We start from the raw sequence: 22,796 nt of genomic DNA, 5'->3' as shown, positions 1-22,796 counted from the left end.
CCCACATGAACATGCACTACTGCCACCACCTTACAACAAATGCAAGCCAGGCTTTCTCTTCCCAACCTACCAATCCTCCTTCTCTCTCTCTGAATACACACAGAAGTCTTGGGCACAAAGACTTCAAAGTGAGATGAGCCAGACCTCGAGGGGTCCTTTCCCCTGCTTCCAAATCTCATCCTAGCCAGTCAAATGAGGCTCTTCTATGTTTAAAAATGCACCACCCTCCCCACCCACACACCCTAACCCCATCCCAAGAAAAGAACAACTTTGCAGCTTTATCCTGTTCCAGGCTCTCAGCGCAAGGAAATTCTTCCCAAGAGTTCCCCTCAGATACTCCTGTTTGCCTTTCGTTGTTCAATGGTGCAGAGAGGGAATATCCTTCTCTATAGCCCCCAGCAGCATGGAATAAAACTGCTCTGTTGTCTGGGACCATGCTGTCTGGTGGCTGGAGACCAGGTGCACACAGCCTGATGAGGTTGATCCAGGTCTCTCAAGACTCTTCTCATGACTTTCATGTCAGCCCCCCTTATAGAGACCTCTCAGGCTTGTCCTTTCCTCACTCCACTGTGGGAACTGCCTGTCCTCGTGGAGGGTGGGGTGTGACGTGAGAACCACTGGGGACAATGGAGGGTTTGGTCATTTATCGGTTTCAGCAGTGGAGGACCATATCATCTGGGGTCAACATGGAGAGTGGGGCTGCCTTTGCCTGGCTTTTGGCACACCGTTAACTATTTCTGTTTTGGGAATGATAAAGATGATGACGATAGAGCCACATTTACATAGATCACATTTACATTTTACTTGGTACTTTGCTCAAAATTAACCCTGTGAAGTCAGTGGTACCAGCTTATGTGTCTGAGGTTGTATGGCTTTAGGAAGCATCAACAGCAACTTAGGTCTTCTACTCCCACTCCCACAATTCCTCAGTTTTCAATATTGATTTTACTTTATATCTATATCCATACCTATATCTAGACTTTTGACTTTTAGTTGTGAAGGTAGGTGGACTTTTCCAATCTTACATGGTTCAGGCTGATGATAAACTGAGTTTGCCCGTGAGAATTGATGTGAGGGGTGAAGGAGATCCAGGGAATGAGGGAAAGCTAGCCTTGGTTAAAACTGTGGCTGATCAGCAAGAGTACAATAGAGGCCTCAGTGGGTAAGGGCTGGCTGGGATATTAGTTGTTCAGTTGTTTTTCCGTCATATCCGACTTTTTGTGCCTCCATTTGGGATATTCTTGGCAGAGATACTGGAATGGTTTGCCTTTTCCTTCTCCAATTCGTTTTGCAGATGAGGAAACTGAGGCAAACAGGGTGAAGTGACTTGCTCAGGGTCACACAGCTAGTAAGTGTCTGAGGCCTGATTTGAAGATGAGGCTTCCTGACTCCAGACTTGGTGTTTTATCCATTGCACCACCTAGCTGCCCTGGGATATTAACATAGGCATTATTCTTGGCTCCTCACCCTTCCCCACCCCAAATCTCTGAGTACTTGCTGAATCTCTGCCTCCATAACATCCCTTGCATCTGACCCCTTCTCACACACACAGACATACTTCTAGCCTTCATCTCTCACCTGGCCTCCTTATTGTAATGGCCTCTTAATTGGTCTCCTGACTCAAGTCTCTTCACACGTTTAATTAAAATGATTTTCCTTAAGAACAGACTTGAGTGTGTCCCCTTTTTCCCCTTCAGTAAATTCTAGTTATTGTCTCCAGGATCAAATATAAACTTCTCTGTTTGGCTTTTAAAGTCCGGTCAACCGACCAAGCCTCCCCCGTACTTTTTCAGCCCCGTTGTACATGACTCCCCATCCCAGGCTCTTTGGTCCATTGAGACTGACCTTGTTGCTCTCTGCACATATTATCTTCATTTTTCCTCTCTGTGCCTTAGCACTGGCCATCCCCCATGCCTGGAAGCAAATGAGATCAAGCTCTTTGCAAACCTTAAAGTGCTATGTAAACGCTATTTATTACTGTGTTGCTGTGTCCTCTCATCACCATCTCTGAGAATCATATTTACATACTTAACTTAAGTCGGACCTCCAGCATACCATTTCCTGCAACTTTTCCTGATTACACTTCCCTTCTCCCCTCCCAAACTACCTTGTATTTTCTAGTATTTATTCTGTGCATAGATAAGTGTGTATTAGATAGTCTCCTATTGCTGGGTTACTTAACCTGGGATCAATAAGGTCTCACGTGGGTAGATTTGGGGGCGGTGGTGAACTTAGATGGGGGAAAAAAAACTTTATTTCCTACTAATCTGCAACTGAAATTTAGCATTTCCTTCAATTATGAATTTTTTTAAAACTACATAATTTTCAGAAGAGGTCCATAAGTACCTTTACCAGACTGCTGAAGGGGTTCACAACAAAAAAAAGGTTCATAACCCCTGCTTTATAGAATGTAAGCAGGCATTGTTTCCTTTTCATCCCAATCAAGCTAGCATAGAGCCTGGCATCTAGTTAAAAAAAAAACAACAATAATAGCTAACATTCATGTATCGCCTACTCTGTGCCAAGTACTATGTGGAGAGCTTTACAATTATTATCTCGTTTGAACTTTGCAACAACCTTGCTAGGTGACTGCTATTATTATCTCTATTTTACAGATGAAGAAACTGGGGCAAACAGAGCTTAAGTGTCTGAGGCCAGATTTGAACTCAGGTCTTCCTGACTTTGGGCCCAGTGCTCTCCCCACCACGACACTCAATTGCCCCTGATTTAATAATGCTTTTTGGTTGATCTTGGGAAACAAGTCAAGTTACTCAGCATTTATTAAACACTTTCCATGTGTCAGGCACTGTGGTAAGTGCTGGAATTATATTGAACGACAAAAATTCCCTTTTCTTTCTTTTTTTTCTTTTTCTTTTTTTCAAAAACTCCCTTTTCTTAGGGGGCTTATTATCTAAAGGAGGGGACAACCTTCACACAAGCAGGAACACACAAGCTATGGACAGGACCAATTGGAGCTAATCAAAGGGGGGGAAGGCACTAGCATTAAAGCAGGGATTGGGACTTCTTGCAGGTGGGATTTTGAAGGAAGCGAGGAGGTTAGAGGGGAGAACATTAGAGGAATAGGCAGTGAAAAGAGGGTTGGGAGAACAGTAGCAGGGAACCAGGTTAGGGAAGGCTTTAAAAGCCAATCAGGAATTTAGATTTGATCCTGGAGATAACAAGAAGGCCCTGGAGATGATTGAATAAAGGGATTTCATGGTCCCACCTGTGCTTTAGGAAAATGGATTAGATGGCTGAATAGAGGATAGAATAGAATGGACAGAGGCTTGAGGCAGGGAGACAGACTCCAGGCTATTGCAGTAATCCAACTGATGGGGCAGCTGGGTGGCACAGTGGATAGGGAAGACTCATTTTCCTGGGTTCAAATCCAGCCTCAGACACTTAATAGCTGTGTGATCTTGGGCAAATCACTTCACTCTTTTTGCCTCAGTTTCCTCATTTGTTAAGTGAGCTAGAGAAGGACATGACATACCACTCTAGCATCTCTGCCAAGAAAACCCCAAATGGGGTCACAAAGAGTGGGACATGATTGAAAAACAACAATAACAACGAGTGTGAGTAGAAGTTGCCCTAGGGTGGTGATAGTGTCAGAGGATGTTGGGAGAGGATGATGTAGATGGCTTTGGGTTAGGAGGAATGAGGGGATGAGGGTTCCCCATTTCTTCTGCCTCTGAGGATGACCACCATCCCCTCTTCGTTTTCCAGACACTACCCCAAGCAGTCATTCACGATGGTGGCCGACACCCCCGAGAACCTGCGTCTTAAGCAGCAGAGTGAGCTCCAGAGCCAGGTAAGGAGGAGCCAGGGATGGGACCCTGGTGCTGGTTGGTGGTGTAACCTTGGCCTTTGGCAAGGGTTCCTTCCCCTTCCAGTTACACAACAGGCTTTGGGGCAGCTACCCTTTTGGTCCACCCCTCCCCCACTGTTGCCTTCCATCTACAAACTGGTACCATGCAGTGGGAGCTAAGGTGACCTTTGAGAACATGCCCTGCTCCTGAAACCCTCACAATGACTCATGTTTCTATAGGGCTCTTAAAAAAGATTCACAAGCATTTTCCTCAGAATACCTTGTAAGGGAGATTGGGCAAGTGTTCATCTCCATTTGACATATGAGGCAGTTGAGGATTTGAGCAGTTAAGATAGAGTAACTAATTGTCATCCCTATTATTTGCCCACATATGGTAAGTATTTTCATCCCTGTGTTTTAGATGAGGAAGCTGAGGCTCTGAGAGGTTGTGACTTGTCTGAAGTCACATAAATCTGAAATACCTCTGCTGTCTCTCCCCAACCCCCCCCTCCCCCAGTAGCCACTGACTCAGTTCCTTTTATTTCCTGGGAGTGGTCAGAGGGCTTGGTTATAAGGAACTAGGTCTGGACAGGGTCAGGCCTAAGGCCCCCATTAGGTGTTTGTGGTTTTAGGCTAACATTTATATAGCACTTTCCATCTGTCACCTCATCTGGTAACTTGTTTGAGCCTTTGTGTTAGTATGAAGGTCTGCGTCTTAAATCTCACTTCTGATTCTCACTAGCTACAACGTGATTCTGTCTAAGTCATTTAGCTTTTCTGAACCTCAGTTTCATCATCTGTAAAATGGGTTTAATAAAAGTCAAACCCTACTAACTAGGGGTGTCTTGAGGAAAGTGCTCTCTAAACCTTAACAAGCTATAGAAATGTGATTTGTTGTTAATAGAATAATAACTACAGTAAGACACGAATGGGGGAAAAGCATTTAATTAATTACTTACTACATGCCAAGCATGATGCTAAGCACTAGGGATAAAAATGAAAAGTAAGAAAGCTTCTTGCTTTCAAGCAGGCTCAACTAGGGTAGGATGGGGCGAAGCAACCTGCATGAAAGGTTCCAGCTGCAAGTAAATTGGAAAAGCCCAGTGACTCTTACGGAGCAGCAAGCAGTAACACAGATAGAACTGAATCTTTTTCATTGTGCCATTTTCTTGAATAAAAGTCTATATGTTGCTGGTGCTAAGGACTTTGGTGGTGAGGACTCTTTTTTGGTTCTTCCGTTGCTGTGGCTGCTGAGGAGGTGGAGGTGGGGGTGGGGAGGGAAGCACAGCGTTTGCAGAGGAAGTAGTCAGGTTCCATCCTTGCAAAGACTGCTCCTCTGGAGGTTGGCTGCAGGAGATTGGGGGGAGGAAGATGGTGCAACTGTTCCTGGGGCTCTTGGACCTATGCTTCCTGGAGGTGGCAGCCGTGTTGGTGGCATCTGGGAGTGGAAGGCCCCCTTCTCCCCAGGGCGTGTTCCCCCCTGGTGGTGGCTGTAGGGCTTTCAGTAATAATATAGCCTCTCATAACTACTCCGTGAGGTGGGTAGGAAAAGTATTATCATTGTGCCCACTTTGTAGGGATAATACCACCCCTGTGATGATAAGAAAACTAATTGCCTCTGTTGAGATGCCAACAGGAGTCTGACCTCTTAATTAGTTCTTCAGCCAGGACATGAGAGATGGGACTATGAAGTGAGGACAGTGGTTTTAATTTAAACCAACACCCCTACACTCATTCAGCTAAATGAGTGTCATGACATTAGGAGGCCATTGGGTTCTTTCAGCCGTGCTGTTGGTACAAGAGACAGCCAGGTGGGGCAATGGATATAGAGGGCCAGAGTCAGAAAGACCTGAGTTCAATGCAGATTCAGACACTTTGGTAACTGTGTGATCCTAGACACTTAACCTTTGTCTCAGTCTCAATTTCTTTAGTTGTAAGATGGAGACAATCGCATATATTGTGAGGCTCAAATGAGACAATATTTGTAAAGTGTTTAGCACTTAGTAGGTACTTAATAAATACTTATTTCCTTCTTCCCTACTTTCCTTCTTTCCTTCTCTTCCTTCTTTTCCTTCTTCCTTTCCTTCCTTCTTTCCTCTCTCCTTCCCTTCCTCCCTCCCTCCCTTTCTTCCTTCCTTCCTTCCTCCCTTCCTCCCTTCCTCCCTTCCTCCCTTTCCCTCCCTCCTTCCCTCCTTCCTTTCTCCCTTCCTTCCTTTCTTCCTCTCTCCCTCCCTTTCTCCCTTCCTTCCTTCCTCCCTTCCTTTCCTCCTTCCTTCCTTTCTCCCTTCCTTCCCTCCTTCCTTTCTTTCTTCCTCCCTTCCTTTCTTCCTTCCTTCCTTCCTTCCTCCCTTCCTTCCTTTCTCCCTTTCTCCCTTCCTTCCTTCCTTCCTTTCTTCCTCTCTTCCTTCCTCCTTTCCTCCCGTTCTCCCTTCCTCCCATTGGGAGTTTTGTTCTTCAGAGTGAGTTTTCAACCACCCAACCAGCACTCATTCTGTTCCATTCACCCAGTTCTCCAGGAGCCACAGCTGCTCCTTCCCCTTGAATCATTCACTTCAGGGCTGTGTTGGTTTCGGGTCAGGGGAAGAGGCCTGTACTGAACATTTCAGGAAGCTGGCATAGGTGGTGGTCAGTAGCTAGCCATTGCACAGACTGAGGGCAGGAAGAGGAAAAAGCCAGACATAATTTGGATAAAGCCAGGCATATCTCATGCTTTCTCTACAGAGAGAGTCAGGCCTGGAGGCCATAAAATGTTAGAGCTGGAAAGGACATCAGGTCCACTAGTTCATCCCCCTCATTTCTTTTTTATTTTGGAGGAAACTGAGACCCAGGAAAAGACCTTAGCAATTTATCCCATGGCACACATCAAGTTAGTGAAGGAGCAGCATCTCGGTCCAGAGTGTCCTGTCTCTAATTTCATTACTCTTTTGTATCAGAGATGACTCCTTCATTCTTAGTTTCTAGCCAGGGAGAAGTCTGATAGATTTCCTGGGAAGCTGCCTCCTCCAGGGAGCCTTCTTAGCCCTTGGGAGGCAACCCCCACATTCCCTGTCTCCATCCACAGAACATGGCCAAGAAGAGGAAGGGAGACTTATAACTAGCTGATCATTTGTGAGTTGATCTTGGGCTACCTTCAGTTACCTCTAGGCTATTTGCATCAGTGAATGAATGGGGTGAAAGCAATGCCAAACAATGAACGTTAGTAATAAAAAAAAATAATACATCTGACTTTAGAATGTGTGACTTGGGTTCGCCCCCTCCAGAAAAATGTTCCTTCCTCATTCTGTTTGGCCCAATCTGATAATAAAACAAATTTACTTTTACCAAGCACACAGGTGAGGAAAGCAAGGGGGTCAAAGGTCCAACCCTAGAAGAGACCCTAGAGGTGACGTAGTCCAACACCCCCACCTCATTTTACAGAGGCAACCCAGGGACATTCTGAGTAATGGGCTTTTTTTTTTTTTTTGCTTTTTAATGAGGCAATTGGGGTTAAGTGACTTGCCCAGGGTCACACAGTAAGTGTTGAGTGTATGAGGCTGGATTTGAACTCAGGTCCTCCTGACTCCAAGGCCAGAGTTCTATTGAGTAATGGGCTTTTAAAAATGTTCTGTAGTGCAGAGAGCTCTCCCACAGGAAGAACATCTGAAGAGCAAGGCTATATATCTTCTTGTTACCTGAGAAGCTTCTACTGGGTACTGGGACAGGGCTGTAAGAAGCTGGGAGATAATTACATTCAGTAAACATTTGTTAATTAACTTATTAATCTACTTCATGCAAGACACTGGGGTAGCAATAGGGAAACAGACCAAAAAACCAAAACATCTTTACTGACTTAAGATACCTGGGTTCAAGTTTTTGCCCTAGAATGACCTGAGAGAAGAAGCTTCTCTTTTTGGGCTTCAGTTTTTCTTTTCTTTTTTTAATACTGGCAGAATCTGTTTAGCACCTCTAGGGCTAAGTGAGAAGTCCCCTATAGAAGGATCTGGTTGTTTTTCTGCCTGGCAACGACCCTTTCCTTGCCTCCTCCCAAATTGGAACTCCCAGTGTGTTTCTAAACTCTGGAGGAGGGAAGAGGGGAAATTCATTTTTACACACAGCAGCAGTTCACATCTGTCTCTTCAGGGACCCCCGCCTCCGCTGCAGGGGAGAAGCTGCAATTACTCGGTAGTGGGTGAGCGTGCCAGGCACGTTGGCATAGGAGGAGTGGCGCCAGGCTGCTGCTGGGTGGCATATCAGTAGGGAGGGTCAGGCAAAACAAGGAGTCTTTGGCAGGCTTCTTGGGGTAAGGGTGGGAGCCCAGAAGTGCCCGTTTTGGTAAAGATTCCTTCCATTCCCCCCAGTTTGGGGTAAAATCGGGAGGCCAGCTGGCCTCTGTGACAGGGATAAGATTTCACCAAATGTCAGCTTGGAGAGGCAGGAAGACTGGGTCTTCCCAGAGCTGCCCTGAGACATCTGCCCTCCCCACCTAAATCCCCCAAACAGCTGAGGGGGATATGTGAGTTTTGGCCAAAGTTCCAGCATTAGTGCCCCCTTCCCCCCACCCCTAATACACATTCCCACCCTCTAGACAAATAGGAAACTTTTATGGGGCTGATTTATAACCATAGATTCTCTTGTCGGTGTCAGGGTCTTAGACTGGGGAGATGGGCACTCTGGGAAAGGCCTCTAGACTGTGATATGGACAGAGACCCTCTCAGAAAGACTCAGTCAGAAATACAGTGAAAATACACACCACACACACACACACACACATGCATACATACATACATGATACACACACATTTATACACACCCTTCCAAGGGGAGAGAAATTCTAAACCTCCTCATGATAGAGATCTTAATTCCCTTTTCTTTTGTCTGACTCACAAAGGAGGCAGCTGTAGCTCTTTTCTCCCCCCAGCATCAAATACCTGAGAGAGGAGTGAGTGAATGAGTGAGTGAGAGAGAGAGAGAGAGAGAGAGAGAGAGAGAGAGAGAGAGAGAGTGTGTGTGTGTGTGTGTGTGTGTGTGTGTGTGTGTGTGTTAGGGGTTTGTTGGGTGTTCATATGTGCTGGGGGCACAGAAAGCCAGTCAATTCCAGGACCATGGAGTGGGGCAGGGGTGGGGAAGGGGTTACATCTACCTTTAAGGGACAGAGAGGAAGCCAGAGTCATATTTGTATCTTTCAGGCCCCCCACCCCCCAAGCATGCACAGCGGCTCGCCTATCCCTCGCTTATTCACTCAGGGCCTTGTTGTTACTTGATGGCTTAGGGATGAGGGAAGAGGGTTGTACTGGACACTGGGGGAACCAGGCACAGGTGATGGCCAATAGCTGGAGTGTATGGACTTGCTGAGGGGCGTGGATAAAACCAGATCTTGTAGAGAGCCTAAACAGTTCATTTGTTTTTTCTTCAGAGAGTGAGTGGTCTGATAGTCATGGAATGTCAGAGCTGGAAGAGACCTCAGAAATATTTTATTTATTTTTTATTTATTTACTTTTACATCTGAGTAAACTGAGGCCCACGACAGTTACATAACTTAAGGACACACAGATAGTAAACATAAGAGGGAAGATTTGAACCCAGCTCCTCAGACTCCAGTGTTGTTTTATTCTGGAGGCCAGTGTTCTCAAGCTCTTTGTAAAATCTTTGTTCTTCAACTTTTGCAAAGTTGCAGGCTATAAAATAAACCCACATAAATCATTAGCATTTCTATATATTACCAACAAAGGCCAACAGAAAGAGATAGAAAGAGAAATTCCATTTAAACTTACTGTAGACATTATAAAATATTTAGGAGTCTACCTCCGGAAACAAACCCAGGAGCTATATAACACAATTACAAAATACTTTTCACACAAATAAAGTCAGATCTAAATAATTGGAAAAACATCAGTTGCTCATGGGTTGGCAGAGCTAATATAATAAAAATGACAATTCTGCCTAAGCTAATTTACTTGTTCAGTGCCATAACAATCAAACTACCAAAAAATTATTTTATAGAGTTAGAAAAAATAATAACAAGAGTCATTTGGAAGAACAAAAGGTCCAGAATATCAAGGGAACTAATGAAAAGAAAAGCAGGGGAAGGTGGCTTAGCCATTCCAGATCTTAAATTGCATTATAAAGCAGCAATCATCAAAACTGCTTAGTACTGGCTAAGAAATAGAGTGGTGGATCAGTGGAATAGGTTAAATATACAAGACACAATAGTCAATGACTATAGTAATCTATTATTTAATAAACCCAAAGACCCCAACTTCTGGGATAAGAGCCTACTCTTTGAAAAAAAATTCTGGGAAAACTGGAAAAGAGTATGGCAGAAACTAGGCATAGACCAAAATCTCACACCATATACCAAAATAAAGTCAAAATGGGTTCATGATTTAGATATAAAATCTTTGTTCTTAAGCACAGCTCTGGCAACAGCTATACCTAGTGGACAGTTAAGAAGAGAGAAATGGGGCTGGCTGCTCTCCGGCTCAGGCTGCCTGACTCTGGCTGGGGAGGATGAGGTAGGGGTGGTAGTCTCAGTGTGCTTCCTAAAGTGCCTGGGGACTGGTCTGCTGAGGCTAGACCATAATAAAGGAAGTCCTCAGCCTTCTACTATCATGTCCTCTGCTGCTGTGAAGGCCTGAGGAAGCAGCTCAGGCAAGTGGTTCCTTTTTCTGGATCTGTCTCTGTGTCTCGACTCTGTGTCTCCATCACATTGAAAATCCAACCTATTCTATTTTGGAAATCAACCAATCTATTTTGGTTGGTTTGTTTTTCCAGTGTCTAAACTGGTTCCCCCAAAGTGGCACCTTTGGTGTCTGGGACACCTAGGGCCACCCCCACTGGGGCTGGGAACCACAGGGTTGGCTTACTCCTGCCTGAGTGTCCATCCAGAAATGACCACCTTAGTGGCCCCACCCTGGGGCTTGGCAGAGGAGGGATAACTCTTCTCCCTCCTCTCATTATCACCCCTACCCTGCCAAGGCAGGAATGGACTGAAGGATGGGATCTGAATTCCCTTTCTCTTAGCCCCATCTCATCCCTACTCCATTTCCTTCTTTTCTTTCTTTCTTTCCTTCCTTCCTTCCTTTCTTTCTTCATTTTTTCCTTTCTTCTTTAAATAAAATTTGACATCTTTTGTCTTTTTACATCATCCAGATATCCCCTAGTATTCCTCCCCTTTCTGTTCCCAGAGAGCCATCCTACATAACAAAGAATATTTTTAAAGAAAAAGAGAAAAAAAATCAGCAAAACTTATCATTACATTAAAAAAAAAAACCCTAAAAATATATATATTTATATTGTTCCATATCCATGGACTTCCCACCTTGCAAAGGAGTGAGGTGAAGGCGTCTTCTCATGTCTCTTCTTTGAAGCCATGCATGTTCTTTATAATTTCACAACATTCATTTGTGATCGTTTTGTGAATCTTTCCATTTTAATCGTTGATGTAATTGTGTACATTATTTTCCTGGCTATGTTTTATACTATCGTACCTCCTTCCATTTTGATCTTAGACCCTGAAATAGGGAAGGGCTGGAGGATTTTCCTTTTTAGACATGCAGATAACCATACCCCAGTCCCTAGCTCTTTGTGGTTAACTCAAATGTCCACTTCTGTGTTGTCCTTGGAGACCAGGTCTGTGTATTTATTTGTGTGTGGGTGTGGGTGTAGTTTATAGGCCACCTTCCTGGTCCCTAGTCTGAGGCAGGTGTGACCTCTGCTTTCACTCTGTGTTGAGGAGGAGAAGAAATGCTCACTCTAGACAAATTTCACATGTCTCACATGGCAGGGTCCACATAGGCCTGGGTTCAAATCCCACCTGAGAAGACAAAGCACAAATTTGTCTGCAGCCAATTCTCTGGTACCAAAGTACCAATGATCATTCTTCGCAGTGCCCATCACAGTGACTGGCACATAGTAGGTATTTAACAAATGTTTATTGAATTGAATTTTACCTTCTTAAAAGCAGAGGCTGGGATGGGATTGAGGATAGGACATTGAGAACCATGGGGATGTTCTCCCACTTCTAACTCCCTTGTCTCTTTGGGGTGTCTCTTGACATCTCTCACTGACGCCCAGAGCCCTTGGTCTTCTGGGAGAATATGCCCTCTCATGCCAGTTGGAGAAGTCTGAGAGCATTATGAAGATGGAGACAGAGGGGCTTGGTCTTTATGTAGTTAGGTGGCACAGTAGATAGAGTGCTGGACTTGGAGTCAGAAAGATTTGGATTTAGATCCTACCTCAGACTCCAGCTGTGTGGCTTTGGGTCCTTGTTGTTTCATTGGTTTTCCTCAGTTTCCTCATCTGTAAAACAGGGATAATAATAGCATCTATCTAATAAGGCAATATATGTAAAGTTCTTTATCTAAATGTAAGTTATTCGCTATTATTCCTTGTCCCTTTCCCAGGTACTGGAATGATGAGTATCAAGTGAATCTGCAATTGGGACATGGGGTACTATGGCCAGAGCCCTGTTTTCTGTCCTTTTTCTGACCCTCCCTGGCCTACCATTCCAAGCATAAAAGTGAATCACCCCTTTGCACAGCTGTGTTGGGATTGGGGGTAGGGAAGAAGGCTGAGAACTAGTTGATGTCATCATAGTGGACATTACCCTGTGTAAAGGGCCCCAAGCCTTATAAGGGCAGGAGGGAGATCAAGTCAGATGGGCCAGAGTTGGGAGGAGGGTGAGGTTTGAAGGGGCTCTCATCAGTGAGTTGTCCCTAAACTCCAGGTTAATTATGGCAGCAGTCCTGCCCCCCAAAAGGTAAGCCAACTGACTTGGTAGGAGATGGTAGGATTGTGAGAAGAGGAGATGGAAAAACACAAGCTATACTTGGAGAATGGCCATCCTAGGATCACAGATGGAGAACTAGAAAGGATTTCAGAGGTCACCTAATTCAATAGGTAAAGAAACTGGGGGTCAGAGAGGAGGAGTCCTAGGGTCATATGGAGATCTGCACAACTGGAGGGGACTTGTCCATATTTACTATTTTAAAGATGACAAAATGGAGGGTCAGAAGGATTTAAATCCAAGTCCCTTTGACTCCAAATCCAGCACACTGTCCATTCCCACAATTTGGATTTACTCATTAGGCAATGGGTAGCCAGTGAAGGTTTTTTGAGTAGGTGGGAAATGGGATCAAAGCTTTGCTTGGGGGGAGATTGAGTGTCAAATCTCTACAGCTAGAAAGGACTGCAAGAACCATTTCGTCTCCAATCCCCTTTTTTTTTTTACAGATGAGGAAACGGAGGCCCAGTGAAGTTAATTTGCCCAAGGTCATACAAGTAAGCACCAGTGGTAGGATTTGAACCTGGAAGCTTTGACTCAAGTCAGTGTTCACACTGCCTTCACTTGGGCTTAAGGTAGCAAGCAGATATCCTAGTTGAGAGGTGGCTCTTTTTGAGGCTTAGGCAAGTCAACTGGAATCTCTGCTTCTCTGTTTTTAACTCTATAAAATGAGGTGGTAGGACAGAGATGATGAGCTTTCAGGTTCCTAAGGTCCTAAGTCTGTCACCTTTTGAATTTAGCAGCACAGCAGAGCGATGTCATAGATCACTATTGGCGAGCTTAATCATAAGCAGTCTCTGGTCTAGTCTCTTGCGGCTCTTGCTATCCCAAGGCCTATGGCCCTCCTTTCTGTTCTTTCAAATGCAACTCAGAGCTGACTCTCCTGTCTTAGCCTTCCTTCCCCCTTTAAATAAAGTGCACCCTTTTTTCTGCAGCCAGGCCACACTCCCATAGTTGTGAACCACATTTGTTATCTTCTGCTGATATGGGCTGAAGCAGAAATAGTCTGTGGTCCAGGCTTGTGATTTCACCAGTGCTGGGCCCACCAACATTGGTGTTTGATGAGGAAATTCCCTCTAACAACGTATAATAGCATCCGTTCTCCAACGTGGAGGTGCCTAGTCACATTCACGAAGCCGATAGATGTCAGAGAGAAGACTTGAATTTGGGTTTTTCTGACTCCCAAGGCTGACTCTCTCCACTGCATCATGACACTTTGCCTCTTACTTTTAAGCTGATTGAAAAAATGAAAGAAGGGGCTAGGCCAGGATGCTGTGACGTGGCCCAGGGGTCCTGACCCAGAGACTGGAAAGGTTCCAGTGCGGCTGGGTGGCATTATTAAATGTAGGTAAGGATGTCTTTGGAATTCTCAGCTTCTTAGCAAAGAGAGGCACAGGGGGCTAGGCTTGGAGTTAGGTTTAAATTCTGGTGACCAAGGACAAATCACCTCACCCTCTGTGGGCCTCTGTTTTCTCATCCATAAAATCCAATTCAGCAAATAATTATTAGTGCCTATGACTACTGTGTAAGGCAGTGAATAGACCAAGCCAAAAATCAAGTACTTGTTCTACGTAATTCATGGGATGTCCTGAGGAAAGTGTTTTTGTGTGTTTGTGGTGTTGTAATGGCATTTTCACAGGCCCCTGACCCAAGCTCTGGAAGCCTTTAGTGTTTGGTGTTTCGGGGCCAAGTGACAGGTGGTGCATGGTGGGAGAATGGGGGGGACCGGAATCATCTGGCTCAACCCCTGCTGAAGTACATTCCACCCTAACTTCTGTCCTCCCTCTCCTTGCCTGGGAACCACCCAGATCTCATCCTGGAAACTCTCAGGAGGCTCAGTCATGTGATCCATGTCCTGGGCTGACCTGCCTTCCAGGGACTGGGCCACCCCCCATGGAGGAAATACAGGCTGGAGTTGGGGGGAGAGAGAACCCAGCAGGAAGGGAACAGCTGCTCAGAGAGAGAGAGAAGTCCCAGCGACCTGGGGCTTACTGGATTCCCAATCCATGTAGGAGAAAGGAGGAGCCTTGAGAGGCCCTAACTTTATTTTTCTCTTTCCCTCATTATGATGATGATAGTGATAATAAAGTAGCTAGCATTTATATAGTGTTTTAAAGTTTGCAAAATACTTCACAAATATCTTATTTGATTCTCACACTATCCCTGGGAGGTAGATGCTATTATCATCCTATTTTACAGACGGGGAAAATGAGGCAGACAGAGGTTAAATAAGTGACTGAGGCAGGATTCAAATTTGGATCTTTCTGATTCCAAGTGCACTTTATCATGGAGCTGCCTCTTCCTTAAACTCATTCTAGACCACCCCTGTATATTCCCAGGGAATTCTCAAATCTTCATCCCTCAATTGCATCTGGAAGTTTTTTCCCATTTTTCTCTAACCTCAGTCTCTCTTACTGTAGTACTGCCCAGATTTCTGCTACAGAATCTTCAGGTCAGGACTGGTAATGTTATTTTCTCTAGGATTACCATCCAAACACTTGGGGATCATTCTAATGCAGGGGTTTTTCCCCTTTTTTTGGTGCTGTCGACCTCTTTGGCAGTCTGGTCAAACCTGGGGACCCCTTCTCAGAGTGATGTTTCCAAATGCATAAAATAAAAGACATGAAATTGCTAGATTTCAGTTAGAGGTTATTGAAAATAAAGATGTAATTTTTCCCCCCTATCCAAGTTTACAGAGACCCTGAAATCTATCCACAGGCCCCAGGTTAAGATGCCCTGTTAAAGTGTGGTCTGTTCTGGTCATCCTCTGCCCGCTTCCCTTCCTCTCCCTCCTCTCTTTTCCCATCCCGTTGGCTTTTTCTGGAGGTAAGCTCCAAGGTGTTGGCAGTGCCAGCCAGAAGCTGGTGGTTCTCCTCAGTTCTAGCTGCTTTTTGTCTGTCGGTACAACTTGACTTGACGGCAGCGATGGTCATTTATCCAGGGGAAAACCTTCCGGGACCTGGAAAAAACCTTCAGAGATTCAGGTCACTTTCCTGCCTTGAAGTCAGCCCCAAGTGTCTGGGATAGTAGAATGTTGGCCCACGTCCCAGTTTGAAGTTCTGCCCTGCTCCCCTGCAGGCCCCTGTTTGGGGTCTCTTCCATTCCCCCCCCCCCCCACCCCGTGACCTGCCACTCAGTTTCTTTGCTCTTTCCTCCAGGTGCGTTACAAGGAAGAATTTGAAAAGAACAAGGGGAAGGGCTTCAGTGTGGTGGCAGACACGCCGGAGCTTCAGAGGATTAAGAAGACGCAGGACCAAATCAGTAACGTAGGTTTCCCGCAGCTCAGTGCTCCCCACCCTGGCCTCTCTCTTCTTCTCCTCTTCCCCCGCCCCAGGCCAGGCAATGTGAATGAGACTCATTCTCTTCTGGCCGCTTCCCCCTCCATCGGGGCCAGCCTTGCATTCCCGCCTGAGCATGGGAGAGAGCAGCCCCCCACCCCCACCCCCCAAGCAGTGGAGGGAGGGATGGAGGGGTAGGGGGGGTGTGCACGCGTGTGTTGTTGCTGCCGCTGCTCTGTGGGCTCCTCATGCTCTGAGCCCCTCCTTTCTTTCTCTAGAATCAGGGATTTTTGGTGTTTGGTGTTTTGTTTTTTTTCAAGGTTGGATTATGGGATGGGGATAGGGATGGTCATCTTGATAAGGAGGTTCAACTTGCATTTGGAGGTGGGGGTGAAGGAGGCGAGACTCCCTGCTGTCTGTCTCTGGCTTGCTGAAGCAGGAACTGTGGAGGCCATCATTTCCTCCCTCGTGCTGGGTTCTTATTTCCTTCCTATGCAAAGACCCTGGCCAGCACGTCCTTACTTCAACAACTCCTGACACCCCAACCCCTGGTCCTGCCACCCCCACTTAGAGACATTCACCTCCCCAAGCCCTTCTTTGCTGGAGGGGGTGAAAAGGGAGCAGCTACTGAGAGGGAGGGGGTGCAGTTGTTGCTCTCAGAGTGCTGGTCTGACCCGGGTACTTCCGAGCACGCAGTGGAGGGGCTGGGTACCTTCTGTGGGTTGGATTGTGGTTTCATGCTGTCCACTTCTTGTTAGCAAAGGAAATGGGCTTGGGTTTTCCTGCCTGGCACTGCAGAGAGAGAGAGAAACAGAAAGAGAAAGAGAGTACGTGTTCAGGCCTGTATGAAAGAATATTTGGGGACCTCAGTTGGGGGACAGATCATGTGTTTAGGTGTTCTGTCAGCATCAATTTCTATAATAGCTAATGATAACAGAGAACAAATGATCTCAATTACTATGTGCCAGGCACTGTGCTAAACACTTTACATCTCATTTGATACTCAAAACAACCACCCTGGGAAATTGGTGCTCTTATTTTCCTTGTTTTACATATGAGGAAAGTGAGGTAAAGGTTAAGTGACTTGCTCTGCGTCACACAGCTAGTAAGTGTTTGAGGCTAGATTTGAACTCAGGTCTTCTGGCTTCCAGGCCCTGTATTCTATCCATTTTGCCAGTTAGCTGACTCACTTCTATATTTCATTTATTCTACATGCCTACATTTCCAAAGCGCTCAGGCATTTTCCCAGGCCTCTTCCCACCCCTATCCCCCAGGGCCTGTGCTTGGGGATGAGAGAACAGTGGTTTGGCATAGTTCTGAGGAGTAAGCCTCATTCTACATTTATTGTCTCTGTTTGGCCTCAAAACAACTCCAGGGAGCAAACCCCTTCTTCCGGTGGGATGGATGGGGGAGACTGAAGCACAGAGAGGTTCATTGCTTTTCTCAGAGTCACACACACAGAGAGGTAGTGCTGGAGCTTGGACTGGAACCCAGGTCTGGCCCTCAACCCACTAAACCAGTCTGCCTGCAGTGCTGGGTGCCAGAGCCTAGGAGCTGTATAGTACTGTTCCCTGCTCTCTGGGGTCTTCCATCCTTAGATCCACCCTGATATAGGAGAAGATGGAAAGGACAGAAACATGATGGACCAATACCAATTAATCTTTCAACCCCAACAAAGCAATGATGTGTCATCATTAGGTAGGAGGGTGGTTAGGATATGGAGATGCTTAAATCTTTTCCCTCTGCTATGTTTTCCTGAGGGCTTATCATCCAGGCACCCTAATATTCTTCACCACACCCACACACTCCACACATTCCACCGTTGTTTTGTGACCTTAGATGTAGCCTTATGGGTAGGGACTGGACTTATAATTTTCACTGGTCTAGGGAACACCGGTGTGAGGAAAACTCTCTCTACCAATGCAGGTGGGAATCTTCTCTGCAACTTAAGTTTTAGAGAGGTTCCTAGCATGCAAGTGACTTGCCTAGTCGGGTTACACAGCCAGTTTATATAAGAGACAAGACTTAAACTCAGGTTTTCCTGACTTTGAAGTTGACTCTTTCCAGTATACCATGATAGATTTCTGCACGAATTAGCTTTTTTGCCTACTCCTGGACCCTAAATGTTATGAACCATCAAGGCTATGTTGATCTTCAAGTTATATATCTTTTCTAGAGCATCTAGCGTGGGGAGAGGGGAGAAGGGGAAGGTGGAAATCTAGCAATCTAGGGTTGCCCAGAAAATCTAGTATGGCCAAAAGAGGGGAGCCAGAATCCCCAACTTTTCCATAGATTTCCTTTTTTAAAAATTATCTTTTGTTTTTATAATCACTCCTATTTCCCAGTATATTCCTTTCAGGTGATGTTCTTTTATCATGAAAACTTCATTGTTTGGCTTGTGCATATGTTCTTCTGACTTTGGGCACTGTTATTGTATTGAACTATTAGGGTGGCCCTAAATTCCTGAAGCTTCCTAGAGACCCAGTGGAGAGAAAGACCAGAAGAGTATTAAATTAATTGGTTTAGTGACTGTGTTTGAATCCTTCTTCTGCTATTTGCTACTTGGGTAATCTTGGGCAAATCATTTAACTTCTCTGGGCCTCAGTTTCCTCATTTGCAAAATATAATGGTTAGATAAGCTTATCTCTCTGGTCCTCACCAGCTCTAAATCTTCTGATCCACTTCCTCTTGGCTTTTTTCTCTACATGGTCACCTTTACTCCCTTCCTAAATTATAGAGGTATTAATGTTTAAGGAAAACCTACCTGGGAGCTGGAGCCTTGGAGCCTGGGTATCAAAGCTAACTATGGCAGAGACATTCACACCTGGAGAGATAGTAATCAGTTGCAACTCCCATTGCCATTTGCTGATTAAGAGTCCTTCCTGGGAGATGTTGACCATTAACTGGACCTGTTAAATAGTATTAAAACTCTTTTGGTTGCCTTCTCTGGGAGATGTTGACATTAACTGGATCTGTTAAATGGGATAAGTTTTTTAGCTGGGCTATAAGGAAATTAGGAAGCTGAGTTTTTAACAAAACCTATTCAACCAAATGAGGATCTGCCATCGACTTTGAGAGCTTCCTTCAGCAAAGGATCACATAAGGATCTGTTTTATTCTTTCATGATCACACCTTGATATTTTTTTTAAAACTAAAATAGTATTACTAGTTTGATCCACCCACCTTATGCATCTGACCTGGTTTTCTGATGATTTTTTTTTAAGTGAAAGAAAATCTCAGAATTTCTAAAAAGGACCTCAGAAATCACTTAGTCATGAACTCTCCAAGTGGGGAGGGACTTTCCAGGATGAATTGGACTGGTATGAGCAGGATCCAAGCCATTCTGGAAAGTCCCTCTGTAGAGAGACATCTGTGGTGATCTGTTGTCCATCCAGAAAGGTAACCTGGACTCTACCTCCCAAGATAGGCCATTCTGACTTGGAATAGCTCTAAAAGGCATTTTCTCTTAGGGCATCAGCCCTAAATCTAATTATCTGCCACTTCCTCTTACAAAAGCTCCTAGTTCTACCCTCTGGGTACGCCCAGTATGAGTGTTATTCCTCTTCTGAATGGCAGTCTTCCAGATATTTGAAGACAGCAATCAGTTGCCTCTGTGAGTCTTTCATTTTCGAGGTGAGAAAACTGAGGCCCAGAGATGGCAGTTAACTTGCTCCATATTATGCAGCTGACACCATGACCAAGCCAGGATTAGCACCTGGGGCTTCAGTCTTTTCTCTATACCTTGCCCCTTCTTGAATGGATATACCCTAAAAAATTTGGGATTTACCATTCAGAAGAATTTGTGCTAGGTTCTGAAAGCAGTCTTAGGAGAAGCCTCTGAGGGGTCCATATTGGTGGGGACATTTGGGTGTACAAATTCTATTGGTTCATTCCTATGGTCATAGGATTAAAGGTTGAGAACTGGAAGGGATTTGTAAGGCCATTGAGTCCCATCTTCTCATTTTGCAGTGGAAGAAACTGAGGCCCAGAGGAGAAAAATGACATATACAGGGTCACACAACTAATAAGTAAGGTGGGATCCAACCCAGGTCTTAATTGATTCTAAGTCCTATTGCAAGCCTTCCTATTATAAGGGGCAATATGTTAGATTAAAGAGGTCCTTTGGCCATAAGATTATAGGACCACAGATTTAGAAATGTAAGGGACCTTAGAGACCATAGACTCCAATCCCCACCCTGATTTTCGAGATGAGGAAGTTGAGGCTTAGAGAGATTGTGACTTGTTCAGACACAGCTACTAAATGTCTGGGGCAGGATTTGAACTTGCTTCTTCCTGACTCCAGGCCCAGATCTATTGCACCACATACCTGCCCTCAGTGGAAGGCACCCTGACTCTTTTTTTTTTTTTTAATTTTTAGGCAATTGGGGTTAAGTGACTTGCTCAGGATCACACAGCTAGTAAGTGTCAAGTGTTTGGTCTGAGGCCGCATTTGAACTCAGGTCCTCCTGACTTCAGGACCAGACACCCTGACTCTTGAGACATAGGATCTCACTTCCAGAAGTCTCTTCCAGCTTTACAGTTACAATCCTGTGACCTTAGATTCACCCATGCACATATGGAAATGCACATATAGAAATTCAAACATAATTATCTTCTAGTCATGCGTAGAAGTGCCTTTAATGAAGGCAGAACATTTTAATTAAAATAGATAATTAGTTTCAATAACAAAGTCTTGTGATTAGTTAGGTATTCTACATTGTATCTTAGGTTTGGTCTTTCAGCATTGGCTTTCTACATAAAAAACTGATTTTACCTTTGAAAGTAAAAGTAAGTTAAAGTAAAAGAAAATTAGCAAACATTTATTTTTCTCTCCTATCCATTTCTTCCCTTCTCTCCACTGAGGGAAAAAAAAAGAAAAACAAAACCCTTGTAACAGATATGCCTCATCAAATAATCCCACTTTGGGGGAGCTAGGTGGCGAAGTGGATAGAGCACCAGCCCTGAAGTCAGAAAGACCTAAGTTCAAATCCGGCCTCAGACCAAAACACTTGACACTTAATAGCTGGGAGATCCTGGCCAAGTCACTTAACCCCAGTTGCCTAAAACAAAAAAAAAACCACATAATCCCACATTGGCTATGTCTTAAATGTATGTTTCATTCTGTCTTGAGTCCATCCCTTCTCTGTCAGAAGGTGGGTGACGCTTCATGTTCCGTCCTTTAGTATCAGCTTTCGCTATGGCATTGATCAGAATCCTTTGGTTTTTCAAAAATTGTCTTCACAGTGTTGTGTAATTTGTTAACCTGCTTCAGGTCACTCTACTCTTCATCATTTCAAACACGTATTCTCAAGTTTCTTTGAAGCATCATTTCTTGCAGCAAAATAATATTTCATTTCATTCACATACCGTGACTTGTTCAGCCATTCCCTTTAATTTTGCCACTATGAAAAAGAATGGCAGATAAGGTGATGCAGTGCAGAGAGTTTCGGACTTGGAGCCCAAACTCATGTAGTCTCCCTCAGCCTCAGTTTCCTTAGTTGTAAAATGGGCATAATGATAGTTCTTACCTTCCAGGGTCGTCTTGAAAATAAAATGGCATAATCTATATGAAGGACTTTGTAAACTTTAAAAACTACATAAATTCTAGTTATTACTGTTATTGTTAACTTTAAATATTTTTGTACATATAGGTCCATTTCCTCTTTCTTTGATCTCTTTGGAGTACAGGCCTAGTAGAGGTGTAGCAATCACTTTCCGGTCCCTTCTTGCTTTTTGTTAATGGAGGAAAAGCATATATTAATAATCCATAGTACTTTAAAAAAGACATCTTCTCTTTCCACTTGGTTTTAGAATCCAGTGCCGGCCCATATGCAGCCCCTCTGGGTCTTGTTCATACCTTCTCCTGACACAGCCTTTATTTCCATACCCATTGACCCATCTGGGTTGTGGATGGTGAGGAGAACACTCCACATGAGTGATGGTCCTGAATTGGCTGTGTGTAGCGACATAATCATGATAATAACAGCTGATAATTCTCTGTCCCCTTAAGGCTTTCCCATTTAGACTGTGAGCTCCTGGAGGGCAGGGGCTGTCTTTTGCCTTTCTCTGTATTCCCAGCACTTAACACAATGCCTGGCACATAGTAAGTGCTTAATGAAAAATTTGAGTTGTCTTAACTTGACTAGCGAGTGCTTTGGACGCATTGTCGCACTGAGTTAACACAGCAAGAAACTGAGACTTTGGGAAATCATGTAACTTTTACCCCTGGTCTCACACAGTTAGTGCATGTCAGGAGCATAATTTGAAGCATAATTTGACTCCTAAGACCAACACTCTGCATTATTCTACGCTACCTAATTGATCCCTGAGGGGTTGCCTGTATGGTGTATAGATATGTTTATGCTGGCAGCATATTTTATATGTGCCAATCCACTTAAGTCATAGTTTGCATATGGTGGCTGGAACCCAAGAGATCTGAGTTCTAGTGTTGGCTCTGTCACTCACTGTGTGACTCTGGGTGAGTCACCTCCAGTCTTTGGACCTCAGTTTACTCATCTATAAAATGAGACATGATTCCAAAGTTCCCTCCAGATCAACTTTGCATGCATCTATAATTCTGTGATCACGTCACTTAATTGCTTCTTCTAGGGGTGTTGCTGTTCAGTTGTCTCAGTTGTGTCCAATGCTTTGTGACCCCATTCACAGTTTTCTTGGCAAAGATACTGGAGTGGTTTGCCATTTCCTTCTCCAGCTCATTTTTTTTTTTTTTTTTACAGATGAGACTGAGGCAAATAGGATTAAATGACTCGCTCAGGGTCACACAGCTAGTAAGTGTCTGAGGCCAGATTTGAACTAGGAAGATGAGTTCCTGCAACTCTATCTATTGTGCCACCTAGCTACTCCTCTTCCCAGGGTACTTGCGTTTAAATTATTTTTACTCTCAGTTATATAAGTTATCATTTATATAATACACACACACACACACACA

The 22,796-nt window shown here is 44.5% G+C and overlaps 1 protein-coding gene across 1 annotated transcript in view; it reads left to right on the top strand.

The window, feature by feature from the left end:
• Positions 1-22,796, top strand: part of LASP1 (LIM and SH3 protein 1) — a 67,445-nt gene that overhangs the window by 25,247 nt on the left and 19,402 nt on the right. Inside the window, exons 3-4 of the mRNA XM_027872784.1 lie at positions 3,727-3,811; positions 15,728-15,835. Of these exons, the coding sequence (XP_027728585.1) occupies positions 3,727-3,811; positions 15,728-15,835 (193 nt within the window). The remainder of the gene's footprint in view (positions 1-3,726; positions 3,812-15,727; positions 15,836-22,796) is intronic.

Source organism: Vombatus ursinus, unplaced genomic scaffold (genome assembly GCF_900497805.2).
Source record: "Vombatus ursinus unplaced genomic scaffold, bare-nosed wombat genome assembly UNPS02014801.1, whole genome shotgun sequence".
NCBI classification, from domain to species: domain Eukaryota; kingdom Metazoa; phylum Chordata; class Mammalia; order Diprotodontia; family Vombatidae; genus Vombatus; species Vombatus ursinus.
This window is presented reverse-complemented; position numbering and strand designations above follow the sequence as displayed.